The sequence below is a fragment of the Solea solea genome, chromosome 9, assembly GCF_958295425.1.
Source record: "Solea solea chromosome 9, fSolSol10.1, whole genome shotgun sequence".
Classification (NCBI taxonomy): domain Eukaryota; kingdom Metazoa; phylum Chordata; class Actinopteri; order Pleuronectiformes; family Soleidae; genus Solea; species Solea solea.
In genome coordinates, this window is record NC_081142.1 from 2,969,330 (window position 1) to 2,989,059 (window position 19,730).

General features: G+C 39.1%; 2 protein-coding genes across 3 annotated transcripts; both read right to left on the bottom strand.

Moving 5' to 3' along the window:
* Nucleotides 1–287: 287 nt before the first annotated feature.
* LOC131465648 (dimethylaniline monooxygenase [N-oxide-forming] 2-like) lies at nucleotides 288–7,582 on the bottom strand. 2 transcript variants are annotated; one of them, XM_058638501.1, is made up of 11 exons: nucleotides 7,232–7,582; nucleotides 5,229–5,369; nucleotides 4,463–4,651; nucleotides 4,211–4,376; nucleotides 3,973–4,115; nucleotides 3,682–3,881; nucleotides 2,787–3,020; nucleotides 2,171–2,292; nucleotides 1,544–1,616; nucleotides 1,393–1,462; nucleotides 288–791 (listed from the first exon to the last, which is right to left on the bottom strand). In XM_058638501.1, exons 2-11 carry the CDS (start codon nucleotides 5,358–5,360, stop codon nucleotides 435–437), a joined length of 1,686 nt encoding a protein of 561 aa, XP_058494484.1. In that variant the 5' UTR covers nucleotides 5,361–5,369; nucleotides 7,232–7,582; the 3' UTR covers nucleotides 288–434. The 2 variants fall into 2 exon arrangements, with proteins under 2 accessions (XP_058494484.1, XP_058494483.1); XM_058638500.1 differs by having other exon boundaries at nucleotides 5,229–5,372.
* Nucleotides 7,583–10,442: 2,860 nt separating this feature from the next.
* Nucleotides 10,443–17,139, bottom strand: LOC131465114 (flavin-containing monooxygenase 5-like). Its single transcript, XM_058637470.1, has 11 exons — nucleotides 17,032–17,139; nucleotides 15,449–15,587; nucleotides 14,782–14,970; nucleotides 14,512–14,677; nucleotides 13,827–13,969; nucleotides 13,545–13,744; nucleotides 13,189–13,324; nucleotides 12,888–13,107; nucleotides 12,471–12,543; nucleotides 11,410–11,662; nucleotides 10,443–11,319 (listed from the first exon to the last, which is right to left on the bottom strand). Exons 2-11 carry the CDS (start codon nucleotides 15,578–15,580, stop codon nucleotides 11,170–11,172), a joined length of 1,662 nt encoding a protein of 553 aa, XP_058493453.1. The 5' UTR covers nucleotides 15,581–15,587; nucleotides 17,032–17,139; the 3' UTR covers nucleotides 10,443–11,169.
* Nucleotides 17,140–19,730: the final 2,591 nt, after the last annotated feature.

The following is a 19,730-nucleotide window of genomic DNA, read 5'->3' on the forward strand; positions in this document are numbered from 1 at the left end:
TTACAAAGTTCTGCTTCTAACAGTCCCGCATGTAATGTATATAATTTAAATTAGGCCAGTCTCACATATATATATGTATATATACATATATGTATATGTATATATGTATATACATATACATATAAACATATATACATATAGGTATATACACATATATACATATACATATACATATACGTATATATACGTATATATATGCATATATGTATATATATGTATATATACATATATGTATATATATATATATATACACACATATATATATATAGAGAGAGTAATGCACTGTCTTAAAGTTTACTCTTTTAATTTGAATATGAAATTGGTACATGTTTTTAAAGATCTATGAAGTTGCCTTTCACAACCACACATCTCACATTCTACATTTAAGAGACGTCACTGGCCTTCAGGTTCAGGTTCAGGTTCTGGTTTAGGTCCTAAAGTGTTTGATTTGTCCAGGAAACAAGTTGTTCCTCACAGTATCGAGCTGTTCTCTGCAGAACTGGACTGAGTTTGTCTTTAGACAGAATCAGAGCCGTTAGCACACTTGCTCCAATGCTGAGCAGACAAACGGAGAGAAGGACAGATGGACCGGGTTCTGGTTCGGGTGCTGGTCTGGTTTTGAAGGGCTGAACAACCCGCTTCCACTGAGTGAGGACAGCGTGCCGGGCCCCGTCCCATCGTCCCGGTCCAGAGAGACGAAACTGATATGGAGTGCAGGGACCGAAGAGCAGCTTCAGCCAGAGCACAGGGTCTGTCACCAACAGCAGCAACAGGTTTGGTCGAACTCCGACCTATGACACATAACACAGAGGCTACTGTCAACAGAAGTGCAATTTACAAAATCAATGCAACTAATCTAGATTATTAAACATAAACAGACAAAGACCTCTGTCCATAATTTACCATCATTTGGTTTGTATGTGTAAGATTTATAACCTGAAAACGTTCAAAAACATAACTAACTAACATTAACCAAAGTTTTACAAATACATGTCACTCTCTTTATGAAAGCTTATCATACCAAAGAGTGCCGTGAAGTGTTGTAATGTTACATAAACAGATTCACAGAATATAGCTCTACAAACATGTGACTAACATTTCAAAAAAAATGTTTTACTTTACCTAAAAGTGTTACAAAATGTTGTAATGTTGTGTTTGCAAACACATCTTAATAAGGCTACATGTTTGTCATGAACACTTTTAAGTGAACAGTAACGTCTTTGTAAATCATGAGCTCCTGAAGTGAGGAGAAGCCCCCTTGTGGTGAACTTGATATAGTATTTCCCCACTAAAGATTATCCACAATCAAGTTATTGTTAGTTATTTTTATCACACTGCACAGTAATATTGTATATAATCACATTCCTAACCCTAAATTTGAAGTGAACTGACCTCTTTGGCCATGAAGTCCAGGTATGAGATGTAGTCGACCTGGAGAGCAGCCTGACGTGGGCAGGTGTAGCTGAGAAAACAAAGAGGAAACGAGACGTGAGACAAACGTTTGCTTTTACACGAGGACGTCAGTGTGAAGGTGAACATCTACCTTTCCATGTTTCTCTTTCTCTCCGACTCAATCACTTCCAGCATTTTCTCCGGAGACGGAAGACGATTCAAACCTTGAAGGAAAACAGCAAAGGCTGAAAAACCTCAGCATTTTATCTTTTAAAGGGCTTTTTCACAGTTAAGACCTGGTTTTAGGGTAAGACATTAAGTTGTTAAGACACTTGGTTGTGATGGTTAAGGTTAAGGTAAGGAGCTAGGGAATGCACGAGCACGGCATGCTTATTTTGCTTTTCCATTAGTGATAGTAACTGGTACCTGGTACTTATTTTAGTACCTGCTTTTGCGAGGTTCTTAGCGAGCTGAACTAATGAGTGCTGTCACAGGAAGAGTCATGAGTGCGACGTCTGAAACAAGAATCAAGCCGAACTGTAGATCAGTTAAAAAGACTTCAAAATCCTAAAAAATGTGGGTTCATCTCTAACAATTACCATGGAAATGTCTAAAATCTCAGCATTTCAGCATAAAATGAAGTCACAGGAGTTTCATGCAGCCGTGCTGTGATGACTCCGCCCATGTTGAGGAGGTACTATGAAGTAATGGAAAACCATGGTACCATGAAGTGGAAACACGGCATTAGATGTGTGTGTGTGTATGTGTGTGTGTGTACCTGAGAAGACCCTAACAGTCCACCGTGCCTGCATCTCCACCACAGGCATGATTGGTCCTTTAGTCTGGAAAAGTCCCATGATGGCGAGTGTTGGGTGTTGCAGAGATGGTGGAAACACTCTCCTAAAATTTGAAATCAAAACAACCATATTTGAGCACCCGACATATGTATTATACTCTCAGCTACATCGGGCAATAGGCGGGGTACACCCTGGACAGTTCGCCAGTCCATCGCAGGGCCACACACAGATAGAGACAAACAACCATTCACTCTCACACTCCTATGGTCAATTTAGAGTGTCCAATTTACCTATCCCCACATTGCATGTTTTTGGACTGTGGGAGGAAGCCGGAGAACCCGGAGAGAACCCACGCACACACGGGGAGAACATGCAAACTCCATGCAGAAAGGCCCTTGTTCCAACCGGGGCTCGAACCCGGGTCTTCTCGCTGCAAGGCAAGAGTGCTAACCACTACACCACTGTGTGGCCCCTCTAATGGAGTAAGTAATTATTATTTTGGGCATTTCTACACTGACATTACAGCTGCTGTCATTGACCATTAACATCCTGCTCCTCCATACGTCGCCTCGTAAACGTGGAAACTGATTCACTCACTTGTACAGCGTCAGCTCTCCGTGAGTCTCCTCGTACAAAGATGGAGGCAGGAAGGAGAAGTTTATTTTATAACCAGTGCAGAAGATCACAGCATCGATGTCCTCCTCCACGGTGTTGTCTTCAAATATAACCCCTGATTCCAAAAAGCCTTTCAGGTTGGCCCTCATGATTAGCGCCCCCTGGAGGATTCGTCCAGGAAGATCGTCATTGATTAAAAGCTTTCGCTGCAGAAGTCTGGGGAAAGTTATTTAATTATTATTATTGTACAGATCAGTTTTTTGTCAGTTCATTGTTGGACCACAGTCCAGCATTTGGCAATGAGTGGTCGTGATCAATTAGTGAAAAACCTGTAATTACCACATGCATTTCCACAGAAAGTCAAGTCATTTTATATCCATTGTTGACATGAAAACAAGACTATAAATGCTAATTCCTAGTCTCTTGTGGTGATTTAAGGTTTGGTAGGACCTCAGACTAAGAATGTGCTGACACAGCTTAAGCTGGGAGGGAAACTGCGTCCATTGCTTAGTAGCACACTCTGCATCTGGACAACACATTCTTGGAATTCTCATTTCTCAGACATCACGTCCTTTGCTCTCTCCTGTCTAAACGTTATTTGCTCATTGTTCTGCACGGAATCTCACGTCAACGGCGGCGAGAGAAACAGTGGACAGTGTCCACAACAGTGACGCTGTAACCAACTAAATTAAAGCACTTTCAATGACCTATGTCTGTTCAAACTTTCAAGGATTTCAAGGACCCATGGGAAGCCTGCTCAGAGGATTTTCAGATTTGAAAGTGAGCCCTGACACTCAGCAAATAAACAACTCTGATACAAAATGATGTGAGAAGATTGTGTCGGGAAACCTGGGACATGAGTGTAATAACAAGTCACCTGTGCGCGGGCTTCAGGCCGTACAGTTGGTGGTCACATCTATGCCTCAGATCTCTTTCTGCAGCCCAGTTAACCACAGAGAAGGGGAGGAGCCGTGAGAGGATGAGGTTGAATCTGGTGAGGACAGTCATGTCCAGAGGGAGACCGTTGGTAGACATCCTGCCCATCACCCAGGTTCCCTTTCGTGTGCTGAGAAATGTCTATCAGAGGAAATTAACATTAACATTACATTTAAAATGAATTTTAACATGGATACTAATTAAGTTTCAGATATAAAAGATTTTAAGACACCTTTGTCGCAGATCTACTGATCTCGACTGCGATATCTGCTCCAGAATTGCCAATGCCAACCACCACCACCTTCTTTCCTCTGTAGGCATCTGCGTCTTTATATTCCCAGCTGTGGAAACACCTGCCAGAGAACGTCTCATGACCTGGAGAGACACAGCAAATGTGCCGATATGAAGACAATGTACCCACTCTCGTTCTTGATCAGTGACATGACAGCATAGTTGTCTCATTTACTGACCTGGGAAATCAGACAGGGGTAAGGACGGATGAGTGTATTGACCGGAACACACCAGAACTGCATCAAAGACGTGTCTCTCTTCCTCCCCGTCCTTGTTTATGGTCACCACGTCCCACTGTCCACTCACAGAGAAGTCTGGTCTTTGCGTAACTGTCCTCACTGTTGTCTTAAATGTTATTGTACACATTAAAGGTTTTTGTCTTTGCGTTACTTTAGGTAGAAACCTGTGATGACTGACAAAGGAGGAACAACCTGGAAGTTGATGTATCTGAGCAGGTGGAAGTGCTCAGCATAGAGCCTGTAGTACTGCAGCAGCTGAGAGTGGTGCATGTAGTTTGGATAATCAGCTGGCATGGGAAAGTCACTGAAACACATCATCTCCTTCGAGGTGTTCACCACTAGGGAGCGATAGATGCTGGATCGCTGCGGCTCAAGTGACTCCTGCCAAATAAAATAAAAATAAACATCATTAATTTGTGCAAACTACCCCTTTTGTTCATTGGTTATTTTTATTTGTCCCACATTGTATTCACTAACTTCATTTTATAAGCAATCCTGAAGCTTAAGTGAAAAATAAACACATTTTTCAGACAAACTAAAAACAATTTAAGTTTATAATTGTTCATCCTCATAAAGTGAGTAACATATTTTGAGTTTTTCACGGTCTGTAGTTTGTCTCTAAAATACATTTTGTCTTACTTGAAGAAATCATCTTGATGTCCTGAAAGCCATCAAAAAATCTGGCAAATTCAGACTGAAGTCTGTCTGTTTATCTACGAACAAACTGACACGATCGGGATCGCAAGGGAGTGACGCTTTCCTGTCGCTCAATCAGCTGACTGTCCTGAGTGGTCTAGTTCCACCCTGACCTTACCGTACAGTTTTACTCGCGTACCTCATAGAAAGGGTGCCAAAAATTAGAATGGTTGACTGGTTATTTTGGTACTATTCCTGATGGAAATGCAAATAAATAAGTGACGTACCAAACCGAACCATTCCACTCTGTGGAAACTCTCACCTTAAACCTCCACAGGCCACCGATGTCATCACTGCTTTCAAAGCAGACCGGCTCCAGACCTTCATCGAGACACGTCTTGACACAGGCCAGACCTGAGCTGCCGCCTCCAACCACTGCCACACGACGCACCATTACTGAGCTCTTCTGTGGAGAAACAGGTTTATCATACTTACGTATGTTTATGAATAAAGCTGTGATCACAGGTTTACAGGTGAGGGTACAGGTTTCTGAAGAACCTGGAACTTTTACTTAAATCTATTATTTTAGTGCTGCACATCAAGGACAAGGAGGTGCCAGTTTAGCTCAATTGAACTTGAAGTGTCTCAGCCGTGTAGGTAGTTATAGCTGGTTTATTTATTTATTAATCAACCTTTGTTTAACCAGGTAAATCCCATAGAGATTAAAAACCTCTTTTCCAAGGAAGACCTGGCCAAGATCGGCAGCGTCACATAAATACACAAAGTTACACAATTAGAAAACAATGACAAATAAAAAACAAGTGGATTATGTGGACATGTGATGGAATCAGCCTCAAATACTCAATTTAATTTGGATATAAAAGCACTCAGTGAAATCAATTCTACAAAGACTAGAAACAGAGTCTTGTTGCGAAAGGTTATTGTGGAATTATTGATCAGTAATGACAAATATCTCCACCTACTGCAGCTTCAAAAACAAGAACATATAAGAATGTCAGGGGATTATCAGAGTCTGTGTAGACACATCATCTGGTAATGTGTGTTCGTGTAATCCATAAAGACAAGTCAAACATTTGTTTTGTTCTTAAAGGGACATTTTAGGTTTCCTAAGGTGTGCTTCTATGAGGCACTAACACGTCAGTCAGCTTCTTAACCACAACTGACTACTTTATGCTCCATGGCTGTCTATGACCTACAGAGTTTGTGTCACTAAGGTACATCCAAGGGTAAGATTTCATATAGCACATACAGTTGAAACCAGAAGTTTACATACACTATATAAAAAGACACATATGCTTTTTTTTCTCACTGTCTGACATGAAATGAAACAATCACGTGTCCTGTTTTAGGTCCGTTAGGATTACCAAAATTATTTCTATTTGCTAAATGCCAGAATAATGAGAGAGGGATTCTTTTTTAGACAGTTTTGTATTACTTTTGTATTACTAAGTCAGAAATTTAGATACACTAAGATTATTATGCCTTTAAACAAATTGGGAAAGCCCAAATGAAGAAGGATGAACCAGACTTGTGCAAGTCCACAATTCTCTTCTTGATATCTTGGCTGATTTCTTTTGACTTTCCCATGATGTTACACAAAGAAGCAGTGTGTTTCAGGTCTGCCTTAACATACATCCACAGGTGTGTCTCTAATTAACTCAAATGTTGTCAATAAACCAATAATCTGAAGTTTCCAAAGACATGACATCTTCATTTAGGCTTTCCCAAATTGTTTAAAGGCATAATAATCTTAGTGTATGACTTCTGACTTTAAAGAAAGTAATAAAAAAATGTCTAAAATAATCCTTCTCTCATTATTCTGGCATTTAACAAATAGAAATAATTTTGGTAATCCTAACGAATGTAAAACAGAACAAGTGATTGTCTGATTTCATGTCAGACAGTGAGAAAAAAAGCATATGTGTCTTTTTATATAGTGTATGTAAACTTCTGGTCTCAACTGTACTGTATGTACTTATTGATGGAGTGGATTAACAACCACTCTGTGCTGTGAGGTCAAATAAAGGACTGATTTTTTACTATGGATTTGCTGAGGGAGACCTCACAAGTGTGGTTGTACCTCATACAACATCATGTTAAACATTATCTATCTATGACGTTCCTTTCAAGCTTCCCTGACTTTCTTTAGATGTAACATCTGTAATATAAAACTCTGTAACACAAATAAGTTACACATGAATCTGACCGGCTTTATAGTGCAGCAGCAACAATTTAAAACAATCTACATAAATCTCCTCGTACGTGTGTGTGTGTGTGTGTGTGTGTGTGTGTGTGTGCTCTTACCTTCTCCACCAGACTCACAGTAAGTCCAGGCTGTGATCAGATGTTTCACTCACACATGCACTGAGCTGTTGATTAACACCTCATCAGTTACACAGAACCAGGAAGAGGGACTTCGACCCCTGTTGGGCGCAGAGGACATGTCTCCACAGACACATAATACCAGTTTTTATAGTATCAAACACATCAGAACAACAGAAATAATCAGAACAATCAACATTTGAAATCAGGAAAGACAGGGTTTTTTTTCCACAAAAGAATGAGCCATGTGTACAGAAGGGAACAGAGTGGTGCTTAAAAATCTCTAACCATGGAAGAGCTGCTTTTGAAAAATCTTTATATGATTATCCTTTCATTTAATGCTAAAAATATAATTATTATCGTTATCCATCAATTTTCAAATGTACCGTTTTACTGAAAACACTGAAAAAAAAAAGTTATTATTATTATTATGAGACTCATCAAATTATATTAGAGTTGTATATTTGTTTGAATTCCTGAACAGGAAAAAAAATGTTTTAATGACTGAATGTTATTGTTTATTCATTTCTTCTCATAGAAGAAGCCCAGTGAGTTGGCACACATTTGAATATAAAAAGGTGAATTCAGTTTATTTGTCAAATAAATAACAATGAGATTTTTTGTTTTAAACAAGTACATTTGAATATTTGTAGCCCATATAATAAATTGTAAATTAAAGGTATGCAGTAATTCATCGAAATTGTATTTGAGTTTTAATCTCTGTGAGAGACTTTTACATAGTACTACTATACTATGACATTTTTGTCACATTTTGGACGACATACTAAACTATGACATTTTTGTCACTTTTCGGACGACATACTAAACTATGACATTTTTTGTCTCATTTTGGACAACATACTATACTATGACATTTTTGTCACATTTTGGACGACATACTAAACTATGACATTTTTGTCAATCTTTGGACGACATACTAAACTATGACAATTTTGTCACTTTTTGGACGACATACTAAACTATGACAATTTTGTCACTTTTTGGACGACATACTATACTATGACATTTTTGTCACATTTTAGACGACATACTAAACTATGACATTTTTGTCATTTTTTGGACGACATACTAAACTATGACAATTTTGTCACTTTTTGGACGACATACTAAACTATGACATTTTGGTGACTTTTTGGACGACATACTAAACTATGACATTTTTGTCACTTTTTGGACGACATACTAAACTATGACATTTTTGTCACTTTTTGGACGACATACTAAACTATGACATTTTTGTCACTTTTTGGACAACATACTAAACTATGACAATTTTGGTGACTTTTTGGACGACATACTAAACTATGACATTTTGGTGACTTTTTGGACGACATACTATACTATGACATTTTTGTCACTTTTTGGACGACATACTAAACTATGACATTTTTGTCACTTTTTGGACGACATACTAAACTATGACATTTTTGTCACTTTTTGGACGACATACTAAACTATGACATTTTTGTCACATTTTGGACGACATACTAAACTATGACATTTTTGTCACATTTTGGACGACATACTAAACTATGACATTTTTGTCACATTTTGGACGACATACTAAACTATGACATTTTGGTGACTTTTTGCATGCACTGAGCTGTTGATTAACACCTCGTCAGTTACACAGAACCAGGAAGAGAGACTTCGACCCCTGTTGGGCGCAGAGGACATGTCTCCACAGACACATAATACCAGTTTTTATAGTATCAAACACATCAGAACAACAGAAATAATCAGAACAATCAACATTTGAAATCAGGAAAGACAGGTTTTTTTTTTCCACAAAAGAATGAGCCATGTGTACAGAAGGGAACAGAGTGGTGCTTAAAAATCTCTAACCATGGAAGAGCCCTCTAACCATGGAAGAGCTGCTTTTGAAAAATATTTATATGATTATCCTTTCATTTAATGCTAAAAATATAATTATTATCGTTATCCATCAATTTTCAAATGTACCGTTTTACTGAAAACACTGAAAAAAAAAAAGTTATTATTATTATTATGAGACTCATCAAATTATATTAGAGTTGTATATTTGTTTGAATTCCTGAACAGGAAAAAAAATGTTTTAATGACTGAATGTTATTGTTTATTCATTTCTTCTCATAGAAGAAGCCCAGTGAGTTGGCACACATTTGAATATAAAAAGGTGAATTCAGTTTATTTGTCAAATAAATAACAATGAGATTTTTAGTTTTAAACAAGTATATTTGAATATTTGTGGCCCATATAATAAATTGTAAATTAAAGGTAATTGCAGCTGCTGGTATTATATATTTGAAATACTAATATAAGGGGCACCTCTTAAATCAGATGAGCCCATGTCCCCTGAAATATTTGTGCACACCACTGACATGGATGAATGTTTACAAAAGAAAAAGAAAACTTGGGGTGAATATTTCCCGGGAAGATTTCTGTACATGATTAACATCATTAAATGTGTTTTCAAAAATATCTTCGCAAATAATAGAGCGAGAGAGAGAATTAATCCAAGACCTAAACACAGAAAACACAGAAAACGAGCAGGAACAGAACGAGCTGGACTACAAACTGGGCTCAAACGCAGTCAGACTTTCTTTGCACGATCTGGCTCAAAGTTCTAATCAAAGGCAACAATGTTGCTCTCATAAATTCACTTCAGTAGTTCTTTAGCAGTTCCTTGTCTCTCCTGTCACGACGCTGATCGTCTACTTGCCTTTTAAACGCTGCTTCTCTTCGTCGGAGTCTGTGCGCGTTCACGTGAAAGACGCGCGCGTCATGTGGCCATTTCCGCACAAAATGGACCAATCGTGTCTCTCTCTGACTCCAGAGCTTCAACATCCAGTTACTCAATTACTATAACTTTACTGCAAAAAATAAACATTATACATAATATAAAGCTTCTCATTACTGCTAATGTTATTATAATCCTCTTCATATAATCCCTTTGGCTCATGGGCCAAAACTGTCCCGCCACGATCATATGATTTGCTTATCTTCACAAAACAATGACAATGTGAGAGAATTGACAATATGTATGTTGTATTATATAGAAAGACTGTGAGGAACTGGTGTCAACACCCTAAAACCTTGTGAATGTTCAGTCCATCTGTACAGGCTTGTGTTGTGATGCTGAAATGATGGGTGTTCTCTGAATTATTAGAAAACAGGGTGACATCCAACTGTCAAGAGCACCACATATTTGCCCCCTCAAAAAATTATCATGCTTGTTTAAAGAATATTTGGCCCACATTTGCTGTTTCATGCCACTTTTAGTCTGGTCCAGATAAAATCTGTCACATCAGTGTTGTCATTGATCAACAGCTATTTCCAAACATAGGAGTCTATGCATGCTGTATGGTATATTTGTATTTGGTTATTTGATCATGTGGGGATTAATAAAGATAAATTATAAAAATTATAATTATTATAAAAAATGATAATTATAATTATATTATAATATAAGTCAATAACAGAGGAAAACATTAAGTTTATGACAAAGTCTGGTGCCACATTCAGTACTGATGCAAAATGGCAACGTTGACCTCAAACATTAAACATTAAAACAGAAAATTTTGGAGCTTTGTTCAACTTTTGAAATGTACACACATTCCACTTTATTAGGTACAAACACAACGCCTAACTAAGTGGAAGGAGTGTCACCTGGTGTGGACTTCTGCTTTGAGGTTTTTAGGATCTGTGCGTTTATAAATGACCTTCTGCAAACCTTTGCTGTAACAAGTGGTTATTTTAACTACTGGTGGAAGTTACTGTTGCATTTGAGTAATCTAAAAATACAAGGTTTAACCCATAAAAGGCTTAAATCAACAGCTCAGATATTGTCTCCATGTTCATTTGCAGAAATACAAAAATGAAAAGTATAATATGTCCTCTCTGTGTCTCAGCATTTCTGTCTAGACTGTTTGAGGACGAATCTTGCTCAGCAGGGTCTCCATGGCAGTCGGGTGGTGCAGGTGGACGTAGTAGGCGGCAGCTCCTCCGGTCATCAGGATCAGGCTCGTCTTCAACAGGCGTCCAGCAGTGGAGGGCTCTTTCTCCTGCACCTGGAAGAGATGGAATGAACACATTCACATTTACGTACTGCGGCTCTGGTTAAGATGACGTTACATGTAAATTTAGCATTCATTTCACACCTTTCTGGTTTTTAGGGCCTGGTACACGCGGTCGAACTGTGTGAAGATTGCTCTGCGGGCTCCGTCCCATTTCCCGGGCCCCATCAGGCGGTACTGGTAGGCTGTGACAGGTCCCCACAAAACCCTCTTAAACAGTGGGTAGTCAGTGAACAGGAGCCAGAGGAGACTTGGTCGCACTCCAACCTCTCCAGCTATGTCGTCCATGTAGGAAACAAAGTCCACCTGCAGTGGAGTCAGCTTTGACACAATGTAGCTATGGGCAGGAGAAATCAAAAAATAAATGACCCCATTAAGTCAAAGTTAGAAAGAAACTTAAGTGTTTTTTTAGGACAATAATTCAATTATTTTATCTCAAATAATTGCATTTGTGTCCATAGATTCTGAAAAGTGTGTCTAGTTCTTTAAAGCTGCACCACAAAATATGTTAATGCAGTTCATATTAGTATGTGTAACTGTCAAAAAGTCAAACTGACATTTTCACAAAAAATACTTACAGTGCTGGCTTAATAATGGCGCTTTTCCATTATACAGTTCTAGTATGAGTGATAGTACCTGGTGCTTTTTTTGGAACGGGAGGTTCCAAGCGAGCTAAGCCGATGCCACTGATTGGTCAGAGAGTGTCGTCACTGGAAGAGTCATGAGCGTGACGTCCGACACAAGAATCAAACCAAACTATGCCAAAGTGTAAATCAGTTAAAAAGACTTAAAAATCACGAAAACATGCCTTCATCTCCAACATTTAGCAGGGAGAACGTCTAAAATCTCAATATTTAACAGAGGAGTGTAGCATTGCTGAAAGCCGCAGATCGTGAGCTAAATCACAACCCGTTCAGTCGTATTTAGTCAGTGCAGGAAGCACTGAACTAATCTTTTTAATGAACTGATTCTAATGATTCAGTACGTCACGGCAGTTTCGTACTATGAAGTTATGTAAATTAACATGTCGGGTAGAGCAAGAACTCCATAATGGAAAAGCACCATAACATGGGTCTCTCAGTCTCAGTGGTCTGACACTTAATCTACTGTATGACTCTTCTGACAATGAACACTGGGATTTTTACTTCTTCTCAATGTCCTTGGTGTCCTTCTCAACAGCCTTGATCATGGCCTGGTTTGAGGGCAGCTTACACTTTCCTGAGGAGCAAAAAGAACAACAACAGTGTGAGCAGAACGACGTCTCCTTTAATGTCTGGTGGCAGTTTATTTGTTTATTTGTTTATTTTATTTAAGATTGACAAAGAATACAAAGTAACATACAGTGCAGGAAGAGGCAGAAAGCCTAGTGGGCTTATTTGAAGCCTCTACCTAAGTTAAAATTTGACAAACATTTAAAAGAAAACACAAAATGAACATACAAACAAAAATCATCTAACTATATAAAAGTGATAACAAACTAACAATCACAAATTATATATATTAACAAAAAAAACAAACATTAATATAAAAGCAAAAGTGTGAGTGCTTACGTACACCCTCACCTTTAAAGACGCGAGTCACCCAGCGGCTTTGCATTTCACCCTGTGGCATAATGGCTCCAAGGGCATGGATGAAACCCACAATAGCCAGAGTCGTATGCTCCAAGTTAGGGGGAAACACGTGCTTGTACAGACCCACACGGTGCCCTGACTTGTACAAGGCATCGCTTGGCAAGCAGGGAAAATCATAGTTGTATCCTGTGGCGAACACAATCGTATCCACCTGGAACAAAGAACACAAGTTTGTGATGAAGAATCATGAATAAAGATTAATGAAGAAGACAAATAACAAATACGCTCTTACCTTTTCTACAAAACTGCCATCTGTAAACACCACAGTGGAGCCACGAATCTCCTTCACATTTGGTTTGATAATAACTGCTCCAGACAGAATCTTGAGAGGCAGGTCGTCATTGATCACTGGGATCTGACTGAAGAGCCTGAGGAAGGGAGATGATAACAGTGGCAGATGAAGAGTAGATCATATCACTCATAACACTGTACTTAACACCTTATGCCAGAGGTTGGCTAGTGGGTTTAAACTGGGGCCATTTTTTTCCCCCTAAGGAATTGAATAACATTGAATTCGGGCTCATTACACTTCCAATAAACCTGACATCTTTTACTCAATATGCATACTTCTGGACCTGCAGCACCTACCTGTGTGTGGGCTTGAGAGCGTACATGGTGTGGTCGTACATGGCGTTGAGTTTATTCTCGCCAATCCAGTTGAGGACGTTGATTGGCAGCAGCTGGAACAAGATGTGGACAAAACGTGTGTTGTACTTGACGTCCACCGGCAGGCCGTTGTCAGAGACCTGACGGATGACCCAAGCACCGCGGCGAGTGCTCATGTACACCTGCACAGCGGAGAGGGAGCCTTGCGTGAATAACAGAGAGTCAGCGTGCATCAACAAAGAGCAGTCAGAGTGAGTGGTTCACCTGCTCAGCGACTCTGCTGCCCTCCACAGCAATGTCGCCTCCAGAGTTACCGATGCCAATGACCACCACTCTCTTCCCATGCATTTCTTCTGCTCCCTTGTAGTCCCAGCTGTGGAAGTATTTTCCCTCAAACGTCTCAATTCCTGCAGAATGACATTAAAGAATGACATTATCTTTTTTTTTTTTTTTTCAATTATATGAAAATAACATGTCATGACATGATTATACACACCATGAGATAACTTAATCTTACATCCTGGTAAGATGTTTTATTTATTTATGTATTGTTTTTACATCCATTGCCCACTGCTTTATCCTCCACAGGAGGGTTGCAGGGCTGCTGGTGCCCTATCCCAGCTGACATAGGGTGAAAGGCGGGGTACACCCTGGGCAGGTCACCAGTCCATCACAGGGCCGACATATACAGACAAATAACCATTCACTCTCACACCGACGGTGTCCAGTCTACCTTATCCTACCTTATAAGGCAAGAGTGCTAACCACTACACCAGCCGTGTGGCCCCATGATTATCCAGATAGTCAACATTTCTTTTTATCACAATGTGGGATAAAATCTAATATAGTTCCATCCCTATTACATACTGTGACTAATTGTGAAATAACCGAAGGTTACTTGAAGGTTATTATCACTATGCTGGAACAGTTGCTAAGAGCATGTCTTTACCTGGGAAATCTTTGAGTGGCAGGTTGGGATATGTGTAGTGACCGGTGCAGCTGATAACTGCATCAAACACATGACGCTCCATCTGTCCATCTTTGTTCTCAGTCACCACGTCCCACTGACCACTGCGGGAAAAGTCTGGTCTCTGTCTGACACTCTTAACCATGGTCTAAGATATCAGCAAAAACTATGATTATTATTATTATTATTATTATTATTGAGAATTTTAAACAAACATAAGCAATTGCATATTTCTCTTGTGACTCTTGTGACCTGGTAGTGGATGTGTTTCAGCAGTTTGAAGTGTTCAGCGTACATCCTGAAGTATTTCAGGATTTTAGAGTGGTGCATGTAGTTGGGGTAATCAGCAGGGATGGGGAAGTCACTGTAGCACATCATCTCTTTGGAAATGTTGATGGTGAGGGAGCGATAGATACTGGCTCGGTCTGGTTCTGACACTTCCTGTGGAGAGAGAACAGAGAAAAACAACAACCCAGAAATAAATTAGTGAAATCTTTTTTTGAGCTTGTGTTTTTCAACTATACTCTCCCTAAAACTGCTATTAAACATTGAATTAAAACAACACTTACATCAATTATGAAATGTTTTCCATATACTACATGATGATCCAGTTAATTTTGGAAGAATAACATATATATACACATAATAATTTATTTATTTATTTATTATTCTGTGGTGTGACTTAAAAATAACTGTCCTGTCAGTGTTTTCTAAATAGGCCTCCACTGGCCATTTATAACAAAACACTGCCACCTGCTGGATGGGTCAAAAATGATTATGACTAGAAAAAAATATCAATTTGATGCCAGAACCTCAGAGGGAAAGCATGATAACATGTTTTCTAATAATGATTTCACATTTTAAAATAGCAAAACAAATACAAACTGTTATTTTTACTTTTTATAAAAAAAATAAAAACCTTAAATTTCCACAATCCTCCCAAGTCATCGCTGCTTTCAAAGCAGGTTGGCACCAGTCCCTCGTCCAGACAAGCCTTTATACACGCCAGACCACAGGGCCCGGCCCCGATGATCGCTACACTCTGCACCATGATGAAACTGCAACAAAAGAGGAAGGTGGATTAGATCTAAATCTGCACATTTCAGCTCTTTTTTTGTGCCATGTAGAGATAACAGGACGTTAGGACAAGTGCAAGAGATTAGATTAGAACAAATTCTGGCCTCATTGGGTACATATAGAGTACTGTGCAAAGGTTTTTAGGAAGGCGTGGAAAAGAAATCTGTAAAATTTGGTGTGACCACCCTTTGCCTTCAAACCAGCATCAATTCTTCTACATACACTTGCAGGTAGGTTTTATCAAACATCTTGGAGAATTAGCTGTGGATGTAATCTGTCTTAAATCCTTCTGTCTCTCCATTTAATCCCAGACAGACTTGATGATGTTGAGATCAGGGTCCTGTGTGGGTCACACCATCACTTGAAGGACTCCTTGTTCTCCTTTATGCTGAAGATAGTCCTTAATGGCATTGTCTGTATGTTTGGGCTTGTTGTCCTGCTGCAGAATAGATCTCAGACGCCTCCTTGATGGTACTGCATGATGTAAAAGCATCCTCAGCGTTAAGGACACCATTAATCCTGACCAAATCTCCAACTGTATTTGCAGAAATGCTGCCCCAAACTTGCAAGGAACCTCCGCCATGTTTCGCTGTTGCCTGCAGACAGCACCACTCTAAAGCCCTTCGTCGAACAAACTGCCGTCTGCTACAGCCAAATATTTCAAATTCTGGGACTTATATGGCATGTCATTTTCAAAAGCTTGAAATGTTTTTCAAATGTTTCAGTCTCAAGCTGAACATGCCAGTTAAGATTGTTAAGCTGTATTTGAACTGGCTTTTGGTGAAAGAGAAATGTTTTCTCTCCTTTACTCATGTTTCAAACCCTCCACCATAAAAACAGAACTCAGTGTCCTCAGAAGACTTTCCCTTGTGATTGTAGACCCACCCTCCATGCTTCAAGTCCTTAGGCTCCAGATTTAACACATTTTCATAACTATAACGCAGATGAAATACAATCTTCACTCTTCACAAACTATCCTATCATTTTTTTCTCCTAGATTTTCTCCTCTTTCCACTCAGATGCCAAATCTCACAAAAAGACAACTTTACTGAAAAGTATTGCACTTTTTTTGTTGCTGTTTTTCTGAATTAACAAGATCGTTTCCTAACACAATTAAAAATAAGCTATGCCATAGAAAAAAGAGGTGAAATTGTTTTATATAATTATAAAACAAGAGATGCTTTCATTCCTAAGAGCTCGGTTTAATGGAAGAAAACACGTCCAGCTTTACTTTGCATTGGTTTTAAAACACTGGACAAATATGTCCAATAGAATTTGTCTTGTTGATTCAGAACTTTTTCATTTATTTATTTATTTTTAAGAAAAACAATGTCGTTGGTCTGTCTTTGAAGGTTCTTAATCAAACAAAATTACGTAAGATAACCGAGCAAATGCTATTAAATAATAATAATAACGACTTCTTACCTTGATCCTTGTTCGCTTTATGTGCCGATCGAGAACGAAGCATCCAACTTTTATAGTGAGGCAGTAACTAAAGGCGTGCACTTCTGTGTCAGATATAATTAAAAAAAAGGTGAGGGGAGTGTAGCTATACTGTAGAACAGCAATGTGATCTGATGTAAGAAAGTTCATCCGAGGTAAACCAACAACGTAAAATAAGGAGGAGGGCTCATTGTGGGAGGTTTAGATGTGTTCTCAATTCATTATAATTCACAATTCATGTGATTCATGTTTTTCAGAGTCATTTTTTTCATGTTTTTTTTTCTGAGTTTAGAGCGCGTTTGAAACAATAAACATATTCATTCCTTTATTGAGAGTTTGTTTTATAACAACATGAACGGCTTGTTAAGTTTAATCAAGGTTCACTTTGATCTGGGTTTAAGACACTGGGAGTGGGAGATAGTCGTGTCCTTAAGTCACATAGATGGTATTACCATTAGTTTGTCTACTTTACGCAGGCACCTGAGGACTTTGCTGTTGTTGAGAAGGAAAGCCCATTCAGACCAATGCATCATCTTGTATCCATGGTGCATGCCATATATGTCCAACTGATCCTGGAGAAACATCTGAATGGGCTTTCCTTCAGGAGACTGCTGAAAATATGGGAGTCACTTGCAGGTTGGAGGTTCTCGCGAGAGTTCTCGATAATTCAGGAAAAAAAAAAGTACTCAGAAAAACGGGAAAAAAGTATTTAAAAATTACTCAGAAAGTTTTTTTTTTTTTCTCAAATGAATGCAATGTGCTTCAGTATCCACAGCCAATATTTATCATAACACAGTTTAATCACATACCCTTACAGACATATTTACAGTAGAGGCATCAACATCTTTTTTTATTATATTATCATATAGCAGGCAAAAAAGTACAATGTGCAATTTGGGAGGTGGAATGTGCAAAAAATCTATTTCAAACCCAAACGTATGACTGTGATAAACATAATGTCAGCCTCTGGAAGCTGCCACCTCACCTGCTGGTCATCTAACGTTGGGAAAATGATTGGTCAGTTATTGCAGAAAGAGGGCACAGTATGTAAGAGGTCAACACATGTAAATCAGTGAACGTCTGGATCCGGTTTGGGCCAACTGAAGTGGCACTGACGCACAATATGACGCCAGCTGCAAACACACACACACACACATATACGTATATAACATTCTTTCTGTCAAATTAGTAGTAAAAAGATGTTATATAATGACAAAGAAACACAACAATCACACACAAATGATTCATGAAAAACAGAACAGCACACGAGAGTCACAGTGCAACTGCACATGAACACGTTTTGCTTTTTGGCAGTGCTGAGGTGTGCGTGTGCAACATCTTAACCACCCAATGTCTGCTCTCCGTGTAGGAAGTATTGCGTGGATGTGGTTTAATCATTAAACGTGAGGATTGCAGACAGACACGTGTCCCGATGACCAGACAATGGCATCAATCATCATATTCCAGACAAACACTCTGACTGTGACGTTTGCCACAAGACGTGAATAAAAACTGGTCCAGTCGGTCAAAGCCGTTCGTCTTCAGAGTTAAATGACAATATTACGCAAACACCGACCACAACTACAAGGTCCAGTGTGTGACATTTAGGCTAAACTACAACATACTACTTAAAAATGGTAAGAATTCATTTTAGAATAAATTTTTACATCAGCACACAGATGTTTCACATTTTGTAGCAAATGCTGTCTACAAAAACAGAAAATGGCTCCGTTCACACAAACTTGATGCATAAAGATTAAAATAAACTCTCCGATTTCCAGCTTCTTAAATTGGTTTGTGGACAAAACAAGACATTTGAAAACGCCATTCGCAGGTTTGTTAAATACCCATCAACATTTTTCCTAATCAAGTTCATCGACAGATTAATCGATTATAAAATAATTAGAGATTGCCCTCTGTTTGTTACAATCTGCAGTCTCACCATTCAACAACACTAATTCTTACACACTGGACCTTTAAAGATTGTTTCCACAAAACTGTCACAGTGAGTGTTCACACTGAACAAAATGATTATTTACATGTCCACAGACGAGCATTTTGGTGTGACCGGGTTTTCATGTGGTACTTTTTTTCCATAGAACCACATTTGGAAGTGGTTTGAAATGCAATTTGAATCAGATTTCCACAGATCTATCTCTTGCCTTTGCAGCAAGACGACCCGGGATAGCAACACGGTCGGAACAAGGGCCTTTCTGCGCTGGAGTTTGCATGTTCTCCCCGTGGGTGCATGGGTCTCCACGTTCCACAGTCCAAAAACATGCAATATGGGGATTAGGTAAATTGGACACTCTAAATTGACTGTAGGTGTGAGTGTGAGAGTGGATGGTTGTTTGTCTCTATATGGTCCTGTGATGGACTGGCGACCATCCTGTGGAGGATAAAGCAGTAGAAGATGGATGGATGGATATTGCAACAAAACGATGACATCAAAACTGGTGACACATGTCCCACACCCGTCGCTGCACAGTGAAGATGGTCGTTAACTACAGCATACTGTATATACCCGTCTCCTTCACCACAACTTGACGAGGTGATTGTGTCATTACCAAAGCAAGGCATGCAGATAGGTCAGTTATACCTCTTTTTTGTTTATCATATTTCAGCTTCTCCCTCTCTAGGGAAAGCCACAGTGACATTGTTACGCTGGATGCCTTTCCTGA